This window comes from Chlamydotis macqueenii, chromosome 1, assembly GCF_036417535.1.
Source record: "Chlamydotis macqueenii isolate bChlMac1 chromosome 1, bChlMac1.mat, whole genome shotgun sequence".
NCBI lineage: Eukaryota > Metazoa > Chordata > Aves > Otidiformes > Otididae > Chlamydotis > Chlamydotis macqueenii.
In genome coordinates this window covers 211,641,285-211,657,035 of record NC_141556.1, presented here as the reverse complement: position 1 = coordinate 211,657,035, position 15,751 = coordinate 211,641,285, and the positions used below count along the sequence as shown (strand labels likewise).

General features: G+C 46.3%; 1 protein-coding gene across 8 annotated transcripts in view; it reads right to left on the bottom strand.

Moving 5' to 3' along the window:
• The window catches only part of NARS2 (asparaginyl-tRNA synthetase 2, mitochondrial), a 65,643-nt gene that overhangs the window by 25,802 nt on the left and 24,090 nt on the right, over window positions 1–15,751 (bottom strand). For all 8 annotated transcript variants that reach the window (XR_015257518.1, XR_015257519.1, XR_015257517.1 and 5 more), the window contains exon 7: window positions 6,395–6,527. Coding sequence is in view for 5 of the 8 variants with exons in the window: in XM_086739708.1 (XP_086595834.1) it covers window positions 6,395–6,527 (133 nt within the window). In the remaining 3 variants the exon portion in view is untranslated. The remainder of the gene's footprint in view (window positions 1–6,394; window positions 6,528–15,751) is intronic.

Below are 15,751 nucleotides of genomic sequence, written 5' to 3'. Positions count from 1 at the left end.
TGCTCCTCATTAGCAGGCTTGCTCTGTAGCCGAAGAAGACTGGAACCTTTGTTTCTGCTAGAGGTTTAGTGCTTCAGTGTCTGCTGATGGCCTCAGTATCTTCAGTCAGGTATCTCCAGTGAAAAAGTAACTAAAATATTCATGCAGCAGCCCTGGTCAGCCACAAACACACACATTACCATCATTTGGGGTGACTGGTCTCAGATTAATTATTAGTGAGGTGCCTTTCCTGTAATGAGCAATTCTGATTTTCTGCTTTGTTGTTACAAGAGACAGAACTAAAGGAGAGGAGAATAAACGTGTACTGCATAGAGCCAGCTCATCAAACAGACCCCAGGCAGAGAGACTGTGCAGAAAGAGCAAAGTGAAGAGAACATGTATAGAGATGAGTAGAAAGCTAACGCAGAGGACACCTCAACACAGGGATGTTCGAGAAACTAAAAAAAGATGTGGTTTCATTTCCTTAAACTAACGTGGATTAGCTAAATGACGTTACCATCCAATTTGGATACACTTATCCAGTAAATGGGCTTCACCCATGAAGAAATTAAAATGCCATTTTAGTTCTAAACAAACAAAAAAAGAACAAAAACCAACCCACACGGGATGCCACTGCATTTTGCTCAACTCATTTTAAAAGTAATTTTCTCTTTTGGTTAAGACCATCCAAGACACTTGCTGTCATGCAGATGAAGAGTTCCCATGATTCCTCGTAGTCCACGCCTGCACAAAGCAGGTAGCTGATACCTGCGTAGTACCGATGATCCTAACTTTTCTTCAAAATCACCCTCCTTATTCTCATCTCTTTTGTACGCAACAGAGCAACGCAGCTGGGCTGCACTTCATCTCAGCCTAGGACGGGACCAGGTTTTTCCCAGCAGAAAGCAACTCTGAAAGTCCTGGCCCATTCCTGCTCTTATTTTGGTGAGCGTAACAACTGCTTCAATAACTGCAGAGTTCAGAGAAGTGAAGTATCCACCAACCCCACCACAGTGAGTAGCAGTCCCTTGACAACGCAAAGCCCAGGGGAGATGGACTGCAAAAAGATGAATCTGACTTTCAGTCAGCGGATCTGAGGAAGAAGCAGGTCTCTGCCTTGCAAGGAACCAGACCTTCCAGGGCAAGAGGAACAGAAGGCACAGGAAAGAAGCAGCTGAGCTACTGATATAGATAAAATGAGACGTTGTTCAAGCTCTCATGTTTAGAACATCCTTCATTACCTGTCCCAAATTGCTCAAAGACTGCTCTGCGCTGAGGAACAACCTTTGCATCCCACCAGCCTGCAAAAGTTGGTAAATCAGCCTATTTCAACTCCTCTGGAGCCAAACTCACCCTTCAGACTCCCGTACCAATCTGGGCACTCTGTTGAAAAGGGGAAAATCCAAATAAAGCAACAGCATTATCCTATGTGGATGAACAGTTTTACCCCTCCTGGTACTCAAGCACAGAGGAAATGAAAAGTTGGCATTCCTGCTGCTGAGTGGCAAAAAAATCAGTCAGCTTTGAACTTTCTTCAAAGTAGCTAGAAAAAGGCTTATGCAAATGAAATTAGAAAACTTCTTGGCAATTCATCTGGTTTCACCAGGCGGAGACGAAGGGACTTTACATTAAGCTTCCTCTTTCTAGAAAATGAAAGTATCATCTGGTTTCAGAAAAGCAGGTTGTTTAATTAGCACATTTTTCTCCCTCGCTGTGCGATAAAGTAACAATTAGGTTCCCACAGCATTCAACACAAGCAGCTTCCTCTTGCGGAAAAAAGAGGTGGGTGGTATGGGAAAAACAATCTGAGAAGTATTTCCAGGTTTGAGAGTGAGGTTTTATCCTGGCAAAAAAGAAAGAGAGACACGTGGGTCATGCATTGACCTCCTCGTGGCTCTTGTTGATGCTAAGTGTGTAGCAGGCATACAAAAGTGGGGGGGCGGGGAAAGGTCTACAACTCAGAAGTTATGGCTTTAAACAGGTAATACAACGAAGGACTAGAAAGCAGGCTATGTGAAAAATGAGTGGAGAAGCATAACCACTGGCTTGCTGGTTTGAGGGAACACGTGAGCTGGAGATGTGAGCCAAGTGACTGGTTTGAATATATGTTTGATAGATGACTTGTTTGATAGAGACTTACACAGAGAAAAAACCATGGCAATCACAGCAAGTAGCTCATCTCAGAGCTGGGACACTCTGTGTCCAAAAGCCCGTTAATTTGGTTGCTTCATAATGGAAATGTAGAAAGTGTGCTGGGAGGAGGGCAGTAGAGGACCACAGAGGTAGAAGTTTTCCCTTCTCCCTCATCCCTCTCAGCCTTTATCTCTTCATTTTCACCTTTCAAAGAAGTCCGGCAGTATCAGTCCTGGCCTCCCTCAATGTTGCTGTGGAACTGAACGGTTAAGTCTCCGATTTTGATTAGGAGCAGCTCCCAACCGTATTGTTTAATTTTAACTCAGATCTTTTGACACTGCAACTTCTCCTCTTCCCAAATAAAATTATGACCAGACTTGAAACAGAGGAAATCATCAACAAATCAGCGTTAAATGTCAGCAGCAGCAATTGAAGGTGCTGTGCGCTACAAGAAGGGTTCAAACCATCACCTTTATTACATAAGACACTTTCAGAAAAATCACAAGAACTGCCAGCAGGATTTCTGCTTATGCATTACCCTGCAGCATACATATGGATGCAATGCAGATCACAGCGTATTTACATACGAAACATTCCCCAAGTGGACCATTATTTCCTGCCTCCATGCTTGCTCACACACACTGTACGTGTGTGCACATACACACGCATACACGCAGACGGGAGATTCGCATCTGGTCTTGGTCATAAAGCCTCCATCTCTCAGCTCTAAAACCAACAGCTCAGGACCCGCTCTGGAGAGACGCTGTTATGAAAGCGAAGGAGCCTCTTGTCTGTCAGACAGAATCACAGAATGGTTTGGGTTGGAAGGGACCTTCAAAGGTCATCCAGTCCAACCCCCCTGCAAGGAGCAGGGACATCTCCAACCAGATCAGGTTGCTCAGAGCCTCATCCAACCCGGCCTTGAACATTTCCAGATCACCGCTTCACTGACCATCAAAGCTGAACAACAAATGCTGATGGAAGTCAGGAAACAGAAAGAGCCTCAGCTATGGCAGCTGGGTGCCCCTTCAGAGAAGGAACCTATAGCTTTGCAGCTACCCCAATGCCCCTGAAGAGTGCTGTGCAAGACACTTGGAATAAACCTTTCCCATGGGATTATCAACATTTGTTCCCTTCAGACTGCAATCAGATTTGCCCACTTGTCTTGGCCTTGGCGCTGAAGACAAAAGTACTCTAAGTGCAAACTATTCTGGAAATCAAACCACATCCACATTTCAGATCTAAGGTCCCTGAGACTGGCACCCAAATATCAGTGCTACTGCTGATTTCATTTCATGCCTGAATTCCCTTCCATAAAGTGGAAGTAATAACGCTCCATGTCACTGGGCTGTAATGACAGCAAATTAATTTTGATGAAGTACATAACCAGTGGAAGACAATACTTCTGCCCTCAGGACAGACCACAAATACTGTGTGTTGAACTGTATTCTCCATCTTAAAAGAGACGCATTCTCCATCTCTTAAAGAGACAGTGGTGCTAGGATGTGATCTTGCTAAGGAAGAGTAACACCATGTATAAACTCCCAAAAATGCCCTCAGGAAAACTTCCTTCTGGAATTTCCTAACTTTACAGCCTACATAATATTTTTAGCATGGATCTGTATGTGTGTTTGACGAAATTCAATAATGAGTGCACTATACGGCCTCTTTGGTGTTATGAGTGAAGTTGGATCCTTTAAATCCACTGGACTGCCAAGACAGTGGAAACAAAAACAGAAGATGAGGACCTACAAATATGGCTACATGACAGTACTGAAGAGGGTGGCAGGAGACATCTCAGAAGACAGATGGGACCGGAGACCTTGGACCTCCAATTCAGGGAGTGGAGAAGTGATGGCTCCAGTGAGTTCAGACACTTCCATACCTGACCTCCTAACTCCATATCTTTCTCCTCCAGTTTGGAGGAAGAGTGTCTTGAGGCAACTTGACTCAACTTCTTGACTAGACTCTTCTGGAAAGGGTACACTTACACACATTCTGTGCTCCCCAGCAGTAACACCATCCTCACTCAGCCACAAAGGGCAGAGCCCTGTGCGGAGCACGTGGGACTTTCCACAGAAAGCGTTGTGAAACCAGTATTGTGGGTTTGAGCTTCTTTGGAACACGAAAACACATTTTGGCACAGAAAAAAAATTTACACTGCCTGCTCAAGACGCATGAGACTTCACAAGGCCTGTGTTACTAATTTAGGAATAACTGAGCATTACTCTGTGCAGTTACAGTGGGGGCTGTTCTAAGATTTCAGGCCCTTTGCTCCTGAATACATATAACTTTGTTATTAAATCTTCTTTTTTTTGCCTCTTATTTTGTAAGAAAAGTTGGGGTTTTTTTGAGCCTTGGCTGAGAGAAAGATCTCAAGCCTCATCAGTGAACGGTAAACGTGTACATCTGTGGCAAGGCTCCTCTTTAACGATGTATAAGCAAATACTTCAAGATGTCCCTGAAGAAGCTGAGCATTCCCAGCACACTAACTTGCTGCAGTTAGAGGTATTCAGTCCAAATGTTGAATACCAATTTTAAAAATAAATTTTAAACAATCCAGCTCTTTATGTGAGGACAAAGTTCAGATGCTAATCCTGGCCAAGAGCCCCTAAGGCTTTCAACTGGGCGTTCTGCATCGAACAAAGAACTTGCAGATGACAACAAACAGACAAACTGCCCAACAGGCAGACACATGAGAGAACACTGAATTTAGGTCAGTTCTGCAAGGAAAAAGAAACTTAATTTAGGCTTTAGAGCAGCTGTCAGTTTTGGGGTTTGTTTTTTTTTTTTTTTTAAAGAGAGATTGCCCAAAGATTTAAAAATAAACAAAACAGGAACTCCACTTCTGCAAATGAGAACATCACAAAATTAAGTGTGTTGCAATACAGACTCGCTATGAGGAATGCAAACCCATGGCTTCTAAGAGAGTTTCTGTTACAGGGAAAGATTCTTGTCAGAGACTTTGGGACAGAGGGGAGAACAGAAAGAGGAAAGCACAAGCTGAGACTTCACAAGATGTTTAGCAACAACGAAAGCCAAGCCAAGTGGGAAGTTCTTCCTTTCCCTACAAATAAAAGCCCTACACATTCCAGAACAGTCTCAAACCTAATTCTCTGAATTATCTGAACTGGCTCTTCACACTTTCAAAGCCAAGAAATTAGGGTTCTCAGCACAAGAGTACAGATATGTTCATGCTGTGTTCAAGGGCTCAAACACCACTTAACAGAAGACTCTGCATATTACACTGGATAAAAGCAGTGAAAATTTCAATCAGTTCCTGATTACCTAGAACAAAAAGGGGCTCAGGAAGTCAGGCGTAAACGTACACATATGCTATGCTCTAAGAATCCACAAAGTTGTTCTGGAGAAAAGGAGAGAGAAAAGAAAGAGCAGGATGCTACTAAAGACAGAGCACAATGATTCCCAACAAGTCGGTCCGCACATCCCGGTGCCATCCAGACATCCAAGATGTAGAAGCAGCACATATAACAGAGAGCACGTCAGCTCTGCTCTCAGGCCACACTGACTCAGCAGACTGTACATCACCCAGGCTGAACAAACCACCACCTGGATGTTATTTTATACGTCTGTAGCCAGTGCCTCAGGTCTTTTTCTTTTTAAGGCTATTTCTCCAATAGCTTTCCAAGAAGCTTATCTGATATATGAGAGCGCGTGTGGATGTTTACTCACAAGTCCTTCTGGGCATAAGCTGGCTTACGCTGAGACTAGTAAAATGCATTAGCATCCATTGTGCGGTTAAACTGCAACGGAGAGGTCAATCCTGAAAAATCAAAAGCTAGCTGACTCTAAGGATTTCAGTCTTCTGCTAAAGCCACAGTGAAGAGCGTATGCCAGGAACTGTTCTTTCTACTTGAGACTTCAGTGCAGATGTCAAGGAGCTCTCTACAGAGCACATCAAGGGACGTACTGCGTAAATACTGCTCAGATTCACCAGAGAGATGCTGAAGGTTTTGAATGGGAGAGTGCCACTTTCACCAGCATCAGTCAAGCATATTTATAGATTTCCTGGCAATACAGCAACTGTGTAGCCTTCCATTTAAATGGGGGCTCTGTTTGTACCTCTATCTTCTCTTCCAAATCCCCTCTGTGGCCTTACCTCTGCTGAGCAAACCCTGATCCTTGGGAAGTTCCTGTGCAATCTCTGCTCAGCTCACACAGGGTGAGAAGAGCTGCAGCCTCAGTTGAGGGCAGGGAGCACAGCTCAGGGAGGAGGAGGAAGCTCTGGCATCGATCCTGCATAGACATCTGGAGTGCCCACCTGCATGATATCTTGAAGGCTTTCAGTGAAGGACAGCTCAGCCTCCACCATATAGAACTCGGCCAGGTGCCGGCGACTCTGCGAGTTTTCAGCTCGAAACGTTGGGCCAAAGGTGAACACGTGGGTAAAAGCTCTACAAGGCAACAAGAAACAGGTAGATAAGGCCCAGCACACAAGTGAGTTGGTTATATTGAAAGCCCCATCCATAAGCTCACTTTTCTCCTAGGATCTAGAAGCACTCATAATTTCATTTCATCTTTAACCAGTTTAATGGCACTGTTGGGTATGCTGCTACTACACTGCTTCAGCTGGGCATTAAGAGGGGTTATTCACACCTCTCCATGACCCCTCAGAGCCCACCACAACAGAGAGAGTCCTGCTGCTGGAGCTGCTGGGCTGGTGACAGCACGGAGTGGACCGGTGAAGCCCAGCAGGATGGATGCACGGTGAACAGCTTGCAGTCCCCCTCTAGTGGCAACACCAAAGTTTACCGGCGAAGGAGCCTAACGAACGGGGTTCCTTCCACACAGCGAAAAATGCTTCAGCTAAAAGGGGTACCTACTGCAGAGAACGCATCTGGGATATCATCTTACGCTGAAGCAACCAAGGCATTTCCTATTATGAAGCTATTTGTCCACCAACCTTCTAGGCACTCTATTTAAATTCATCCTCTCTTGCTCTGCAGTCACGTCATGCTGCGTTACACAGGATACAAAAGCCTCCTTGATTCTCCACTTCCTAAGAAACCTTCCTATCAAACACCAACAGACCTTTAGAAGTTTTATTGTGGGGAAGCTGCACTCGAAGCGATACCTTTCACACTGTGGGCTACGAGCACTTGGGCTCCTGGACATCCTCAAGGCAGCAAGAGCTTCCCGAAAAGATGCTGTGAGAGCTGTGTTTCCTCCCACGCCGCATGGGAAACAAAACACCATCAGGGAGAGCAAGCTGCTTCAGAAAAACCATGCACTGGGCAGCTGCTATCTTGGGTACATCTTTAACTCGACATTATTTTTAGCTGTAGACAGCATGTAGGAAAAAAATAACCCGATTAGTAGAGATTAAGCACAGTTTAACACTCATGAAAGGATGTGTGCTAATTGCTGGGGTTGGCATTTGATTTGCATCTTGTTCTGCAAGCTTTCAACTTTGAGAGGATGTTCTCTGAAGTTTCTGCACAGGCTAATTTTGTTGAACTGAAGTTCAAATAAACAACGCTACAAAAACCGGTGTTTTTCCCTTGCCCCTTACGGAGCCATCTGCACTGCAAATAAAGGAACACACACATTCTCCTTCACTCATCTGTTCCCTCATGCCACACGGCGGTTAAAGGTTATGATCCAAAAAAAATAGCACTTTCTTTTTCCTTGAGCTGCTAGTAGTAAACACTCCAGAAGAAAGTTCCAGGTCAAGACTGTGAATACATAGCCTGCCTGTAGGTTTCTTTTCCCCACTGGCTCTGCTTTCCCTGCTCAAACAAATACACTTTCTGTCTCTGCTTTGCCTCTGCACCTGCACTCTCTCGTACGTGACCACAGCATCTACGATGCCAACCAGATTTTGCAGCAAACATCCTTCCTCAGGCATCACAGAATCACAGAATCTTTAAGGTTGGAAGAGACCTCCAAGATCATCAAGTCCAACCACCAACCCAACACCACCATGCCTACTAAATCATGTCCCAAAGTGCCACATCTACATGTTCTTTGAACACCTCCAGGGATGATGACTCCACCACTTCCTTGGGCAGCCTGTTCCAGTGCCTGACCACTCTCTCAGTAAAGAAGTGTTTCCTAATATCCAACCTAAACCTCCCCTGCCGCAACTTGAGGACATTTCCTCTTGTCCTATCACAAGTTATTTGGGAGAAGAGACCATCACTCACTTCACTACACCCTCCTTTCAGGCAGTTGTAGAGAGCAATGAGGTCTCCCCTCAGCCTCCTCTTCTCCAGACTAAAGAACCCCAGTTCCCTCAGCTGCTCCTCATCAGACTTGTGCTCCAGACCCCTCACCAGCTTTGTTGCCCTTTTCTGGATGTGCTCCAGCACCCCAACGTCCTTCTTGTTCTGAGAGGCCCAAAACTGCACACAGTACTCGAGGTTCAGCCTCACCAGTGCCAAGTACAGGGGCATGATCACTTCCCTGCTCCTGCTGGCCGCACTGTTCCTGACACAAGCCAGGATGCTGTTGGCCTTCTTGGCCACCTGGGCACACTGCTGGCTCATGTTCAGCCAACTGTTGACCAGCACCACCAGGTCCCTTTCCACTGGGCAGCTTTCCAGCCACTCTTCCCCAAGCCTGCAGTATTGCATGGGGCTGTTGTGACCCAAGTGCAGGACCTACTACTTGGCTTTGTTGAACCTCATACAGTTCACCATGGCCCATTGGTCCAGCCTGTCCAGATCCCTCTGCAGAGCCTTCCTTCCCTCAAGCAGATTGAAACTCCCACCCAGTTTGGTGCCATCTGCAATCATTTTCAACACACCTCTTTCCCTCTGCTGCTTATCTCACTTGCTGTGACATTACTGTAAACTTCTGCCGTCACTTGATTGTCCTCTTTCAAACTGCCCTTTGCTACAGTGTCTATAAAACCTCAGCAATGTTTAGATAAGTGATGTACCAGGACTATTACTCACTGCACAGGTCAGTATTATCTCATCAGTTCATTCTGCTCCCCCATCTGCAACCATCTGTTGTCTTGGGTTATAGAGAAACGCATGTTCTTCCTCACAAGGCCTTTTTTTTCATTTTTTCCATGTTTCTACAGCACCTGGCACAACAAGGTCTTGGATCCAAAGCTTAAGAGCCTCAACTGCTATAGCAATACAAACAACAAACAGAAAACAATGAGTCACTCGGCCAAAATTGTTCTATGTTCAAGGCAGAACCGGTCAAAAACTTTTTCTTGTCAGGCCATGGAGGATGGATGACCTGCAGTGGGAGACAGGAGAGGCAGGATCTTGTGCCACCTGTGCCAACGTTTCAGGTTTTTGCTAAAACATTTCAACTTGGGGCTTTTCAGTTAAAGAAAGAATTTTCCCTAAATACAGCAGTTTGGTTACAAGTTCAGATTGGGACTGGGCCAGGACTAGAGAGAAGACAAAAATATTTTGAAAAGCTTGCAATTGCTGAAGTACCCAGCCAGGTCTCTAATTTCTCCCTGGCATGAGAGCTTCAAAAAGCAACAGTTAAAAACCAAAGTGTGATACCAGCTGGCTGGCAGGAGTTCCTGTCCCACAGAGCAGCAGTCTGGCTCCAGCGAGACACGTGTTTCCCAGCTGCCGTCCAGGCGCGGGCACTGACACCTCGCTCCGCGTAGGTCACTGTGGCAGATGACAGTCTCCAGCAACACAGGCTGCTACGACCACGTTGAGCTTATTTCCTACTGAACAGCAGCCCAAGCATGACGACTAGACACTCATCTTCCAAGGCTCTCACTGCCTGCAAGATATCTAAAAATAATATAAAAAATTTAAAAATCCTTACTGTTCCAAGATGTCAACTGTGATCAAACACTTCACAGTCACAGGTTGATCTTGTGCTGCAAGAGTAAAACCTCTCTGTCCCTGAGAAGGAGCTTTTGGGGAGGATAAGTGCAGAACAACTCCCACAGGAATGGATTTCAGTCTTTTCTCAGCTTTAGGCATCCTGCTGGGACCAAACTTCTCTAACCTGTACACAAAAAACCCACAAAAACCATCCCAAAATAAACTCCGATCTGCAAGGAGGGGAGGAATCTTTCATTTCTAAGAGTAATTGTAAAGAGAAAAGATAGATACAAATAGCTGTGAGAACTTCACCACGGTCCTGGGACTCTGGCAAAGGGAAAGGAGCCAGATGTCACGCTGGCAAAGTGATCAAAGCAGCGCAGTAAACGCAAGTCATCTGGTAACGGCAAGGCAGCACTGACCAGAGGCCTGGACATGACAAAGAAACGCAGCTAAAAATACAGATTGTCACTGCTATCAACCCCGAGCGTGAACAATTATTGCCCATCCAGGCATTCGTACGCTGTTCACCGTGCTCCGCCGTCTGCGACATTAAACAAACGCACGCCACACAGATCTGACCTTTATTTGTACTTCATCTGCTATCAAAAACCTTATCTGTGATTTGCTACGCTGCTGCACCGCACCAAGCATGTATAAATACATTAGAAAAGAGGGATGGGAGCTGACTCCGCTGCGATTTCACGGTACCGAGGGCAAAACCAGGCGTTTTGTTCTGTGTGCATTCAGCACCTAGCACAATGGAGCCTCAGTCCAGGGCTGCGACTCCTACGCTCTACCATGCAAATACTCAATCATTGAACATTCCCAGACCTCTGCAAGACTTCCAGCGTTTAAAAATAACTTAAAAATTCTGGCTAAGTCTGCAAAATTGCCTAGGTCAGTCGGGGTTGTGGGCACTCAAGAGTCTATTAAAAAAAAAAAAAAAAGAAATAAATGAGTAGTGCTAATTCCTCATCTCCAACAAAAGAACACACATAGGAGGGAGAAAAGGAAAAAAAAAAAAAAGCTGAGCCCTTTTCCTTGGCCATTACAGGCAGAGCAGTAATGTCTGTAATGCTGTCCTTGTACGTGCTACCGAAGAACACAAGAGAGGCTTTGAAACAAGTCCCTCTGCAGTTAGCGTCACCCAGATCAGAGCTCTGGACAGCAATCCCAAGCGCGGTTCTGCAGCTCACAGAGGAAGGCACAGAGCTGCTTAATTGCTTGCTCCCTTTCTGGAGTGTGTTTTGCTCTGCATGATTCCCTGGGAAAATTGGAGAGCTTAATGTGGAGGCCAAGAGAATACCCACAGCATTCTCTCCGATGCGGTGGAATGCTCAGAAAGCCAGTGCCCCATCCTGCAAGGGCTCGCTTGCCCCAGCCCAGCAAAGGGCTTCGCCGCTTCCCAGGTACAGGCTCGCAGGAGTCCCTCCGGAAGCAAACTGCAGGGTTTGGAGGCGTTGCTGGAGCATGGCCATTGTTCCGCATGGACAATCGCTTGGTGGAGGCTCGTTCCTGCAGTGATCTCTACCCTATGAACATCCAGGAAGGGAGAAACTTTCCCCTTTCCACCCTTATTTTACACACTGCCCTTCAGAAGCAGCTACCTCTCCCCTCTTAGGAGCTTTACGCCACACAGAACGAAAGCTCACTTCATTTGACCTCGTTGACTATTCATTATTGAGGCAGTGACAGAAACCAACGGAGAAGTATAAAGTATCTGTGCCCAAAGCTGCTTAAAATCATCCTTTTAATTAAACTCACGTAACGTTTGCAGGCCTGAGTATCTCTGCAATTTTTACACTGCAATCTAACTAGAATTAATCGTGCTGAGGGTTCCCAAGCCAGGAATGGGTTGTGTTCCTTTTCTGAGCCAGGACTCCATGCTGCTACCCAGGTAATAAAGACTTATTTGTGCTGTGGAACCAAGGGGATGTAACTCTGAGCAAAGCTATTCATCAAGAAGATGCAATCCCCGCACAGTCAGCTTACAGCCCGTGCCAAGGTCATGCCACGCGGTGGTGACGCAGCTGGAGGTAGAAGCTGGTTGCTGTGACTCAGGGCTGAGCACTAAACCACACCAGCACACACAGCTATTTATTTGTAGGGTGTCCTTGTTCTCACTCCAAAATAGTGCAGGTGCCTGCATAAACACAAATATTGTGATTACTCTGAGAAGGTCTGTAGTGAGGAGTTAAGCTGAAAGGTGATTTGTGCCAAATCTTATCTTTGGCCGCGCTAAACTAACACGGTACATTCCTTCCCCACTGTTGTCCACCAACATTGTCCCCTCCCGTCCCCCAAAATCCAGATCACAAGAAAATCTACAAGCAATAGCTTCTAACTCAAGGACAAAGCAACACATGATGTCATCAGAGGAGTAAAGCATAGCAAGGTGACCCTCAAGACCAAAAGCTTTGTCAGCCACACTGTCCTTTCCCTTAGGAAGGGAAGAAACTAATAAAGTGAGCCATCCAATTGAATTCCACTCTGTTCCGGCGTGACCTTATTCATTTTGAGCAGGGAAGACCTGCCCGCTCCATCGAAATAAGCAGAGGACTTTGCTGGGCTGCCAGGAGACACCAGTCGGCTGCAGTGCTTGACCCAAGCACGACTGGGATTTTGCAGGGATACTGAAACTTGAATGTTGAAAGATGTTTTGGCCCGATGCAAGAAACCACAGGCACACAGACAACCATTCAAACACCTCCAGGGTCTAGTTTTCACAGCTACGATGCTAGTGAGGTACAGGTACCCAGCAGTTTGGAGAAGAGGGAGAATGTTTTACATCCTTGGGCTGGGTGGACTGTGTTAAAATGAAACCTCAGAGTTGGACAGAAATACCTGGTTTTTAACCTCAATGTAAAAATAATACTCCTATTAGTATTGTTTGGTGGTTTGGATTTTGCGCAATGAAAATGCATGTTTCTGTCGAAAAGGTGAAGGAGGGGACTGAATCTTATCCATAAAAAAAAAACCAAACAAAAAACAAGAAAAGGAGTTTTAAAAGATTCCTCATAGAATGTACCACTTCTGTCTGCTCTCCAAGGAAGCGCAGACGAGGAAAGCTGCATCTGCAGGGGCAATAGTTTCAAAATAGATGGAGGTAGATTTAGATCAGATATCAGGAAAAATATTATACACTGAGGGTGGTGGAGCACTGTCCCAGGTTGCCCAGAGAGGCGGTGGATGCCCCATCCCTGGAAACATTCCAGGCCAGGTTGGCCGGGGCTCTGAGCAACCTGATGTGGTTGGAGATGTCCCTGCTCCTTGCAGGGGGGTTGGACTGGGTGGCCTTTGATGGTCCCTTCCAACCCAAACCGTTCTGTGATTCTGTCTTGACAGGGGCTTTTATAGCTGTGTGTGAGGTTTAGCCCTGACCAGCAGCGCTGGTGTGCTGAGCACTAAGGTTTCAATTCACGCTGCAAGGAGATGGGTCCGTACTTCCTTTTGTGAGCAGCCAAGAATAAATACATAAATAAAAACCAAAACTGCTAAGTTCCCAGATAAGGACTGGGAAGTGCCAAACTTCCCCCACCAGCCAGTCAGACTGAGGCAACACAGCAGCTTCCCTTGCTGCAGCCTCCAAAGGCCAGAGTCCTACCATGCCGTGGGGCCTCCTCCTGCCCAGCTCCGGGACCGGCTCTCCCCCTGCCTCTTCCTCTGCTCCAGCTTCAGTGGTTTATTAAACCTCACAGCACACCTAGGCACTGTCTTGTTAGTTTACAGATGCCAGAAGAACAAGGGGGAAAAGAAAAAAAAAAAATCAAGACACAAAGAAAACAGTGTTATTCAGAGCCATACAATGTCTTCTGCTCCAGGCTCAAAGATCTCATCAGCCTGGGTCCTCTGCCCTTTTATGCGACACTTTTATACTTTATTGTCAGTGGAGTCTTCTTTTGTCCTAGTTTTGATATTATTTCTAATTAAAGTCAATAAAACAACCAATTAGCAATGATAACTCAAGCTGGGCTGATGAAAGCCACCAGAGTAGTTAAGCATTTCTTCAAATAACCATTTCCCATGCCCTAGCTAACAGTGATCTTCCACAAAGGAGTGATATAAAACAGGGAGCAAAGATCTCTTTCTTTTTTTTTTTTTTCTTAATAATCCTGGGGGCTCCTACTCTAAGCCATAAAAATATATAGTGGGGGGAGCAATTGTGTTAAGTCTTTCCTTTCAGAGTTGAAAAAATACTTGTTCTCCAGAAATTGCATTATAATAGCTATGAAGAGGATTTTTTTTTTGTTTTAAGAACAAAACAAGGGTGGAACTGTCTGCCTTAATATCTCATACCTGAGCCAATTCTTGGGGTACAGGAGCTCCTCGAGGGGCAGGAGCTGCAGCCTGGACACGAGGCATGTTCCTACTCTGGTAAGCTATAGTTTGCCACGGCGTCGCAAGGCACTGACGGTCAGCTAAGCTGTAGTAGAAGACTGCCCACGGGCTTTTTGCTTGCCTCACTCCAAGGAAAACAAGTTCGCAGAAGCCACCATGAATGTGGCTCCTGGAGCACGGGGGCAGAGGACTGTAACAGCTCTACTGTAACTCCCACAGCTTCTTAACCCCCCACAGCTCGCAAGGCTTTGTCATGAAGCTGAGCTGCAAGGCACTACGCAAACCTGGATGTTGGGATCTCCTGACATGGATCCTACAGCACCTACTGCTGCTTTGAGTAGGGATGACAAGACGTTCAGAGGAGGAAAAGTGATAAGGCACTGGGTTCAAGACAGAAACAGAATGGTTTAATCTCAGCTTACCTGTAAAAGGAGGACCAAGAATTTCATAGAATCACGGAACAGTTTGAGTTGGAAGGGACCTTTAAAGATCATCCAGTCCAACCCCCTTGCACGGAGCAGGGACATCTCCAACCACATCAGGTTGCTCAGAGCCCCGGCCAACCCGGCCTTGAATGTTTCCTGGGAGGGGGCATCCACCACCTCTCTGGGCAACCTGGGACAGTGCTCTACGACTCGCATTGTAAAAAATTTGTACCTAATATCCAATCTAAATCTACCTCCCTCTATTTTAAAACCATCACCCCTCGTCCTGTCACAACAGGCCCTGCTGAACAGCCTCTCCCTGTCTTTCCTGTAGGCCCCCTTGAGGTACTGGAAGATCGCTATCAGGTCTCCCCGGAGCCTCTTCTTCTCCAGGCTGAACAGGAATTGCTATTATAATACAATTTCTGGAGAACATATATTTTTTTCCGCTCTAAAAGGAAAAAGTCTTAACACAATTGCTCCCCCCACCCCATGTTGGTAATATATGTTTATGGCTTAGAGTAGGAGTCACTGAGATTATTAAGAAAAAATCTACTTCCCTCTGTTTTAAAACCATTACCCCTCGTCCTATCACAACAGGCCCTGCTGAAGAGTCTCTCCCCATCTTTCCTGCAGCCCCCTTTGGGCACTGGGAGCCGCTCTCAGGTCTCCCCGGAGCCTCCTCTTCTCCAGGCTGAACAGCCCCAGCTCTCTCAGCCTGGCCTCACAGCAGAGCTGCTCCAGCCCTCTCATCATCTTCGTGGCCTCTCCAACAGCTCCACATCCTTCTGATGTTGGGGGCTCCAGACCTGGATGCAGCACTGCAGATGGGATCTCACCAGGGCAGAGTAGAGGGGCAGAATCCCCTCCCTCGACCTACTGGCCACTGTCCTCTTGATGCAGCCCAGGATGCTGTTGGCCTTCTGGGCTGCAAGCGCACACTGTCAGCTCATGCTGAGCTTCTTGTCTACCATCACTCCCAAGTCTTTCTCCTCAGTGCTGCTCTCAATCCAGCCTGGATTTGTGGCTGGGATTGCCACGACCCAGGTGCAGGACCCTGCATTTGGCTTGGTTGAACTTCATGAGGTTTGCACAGGCCCA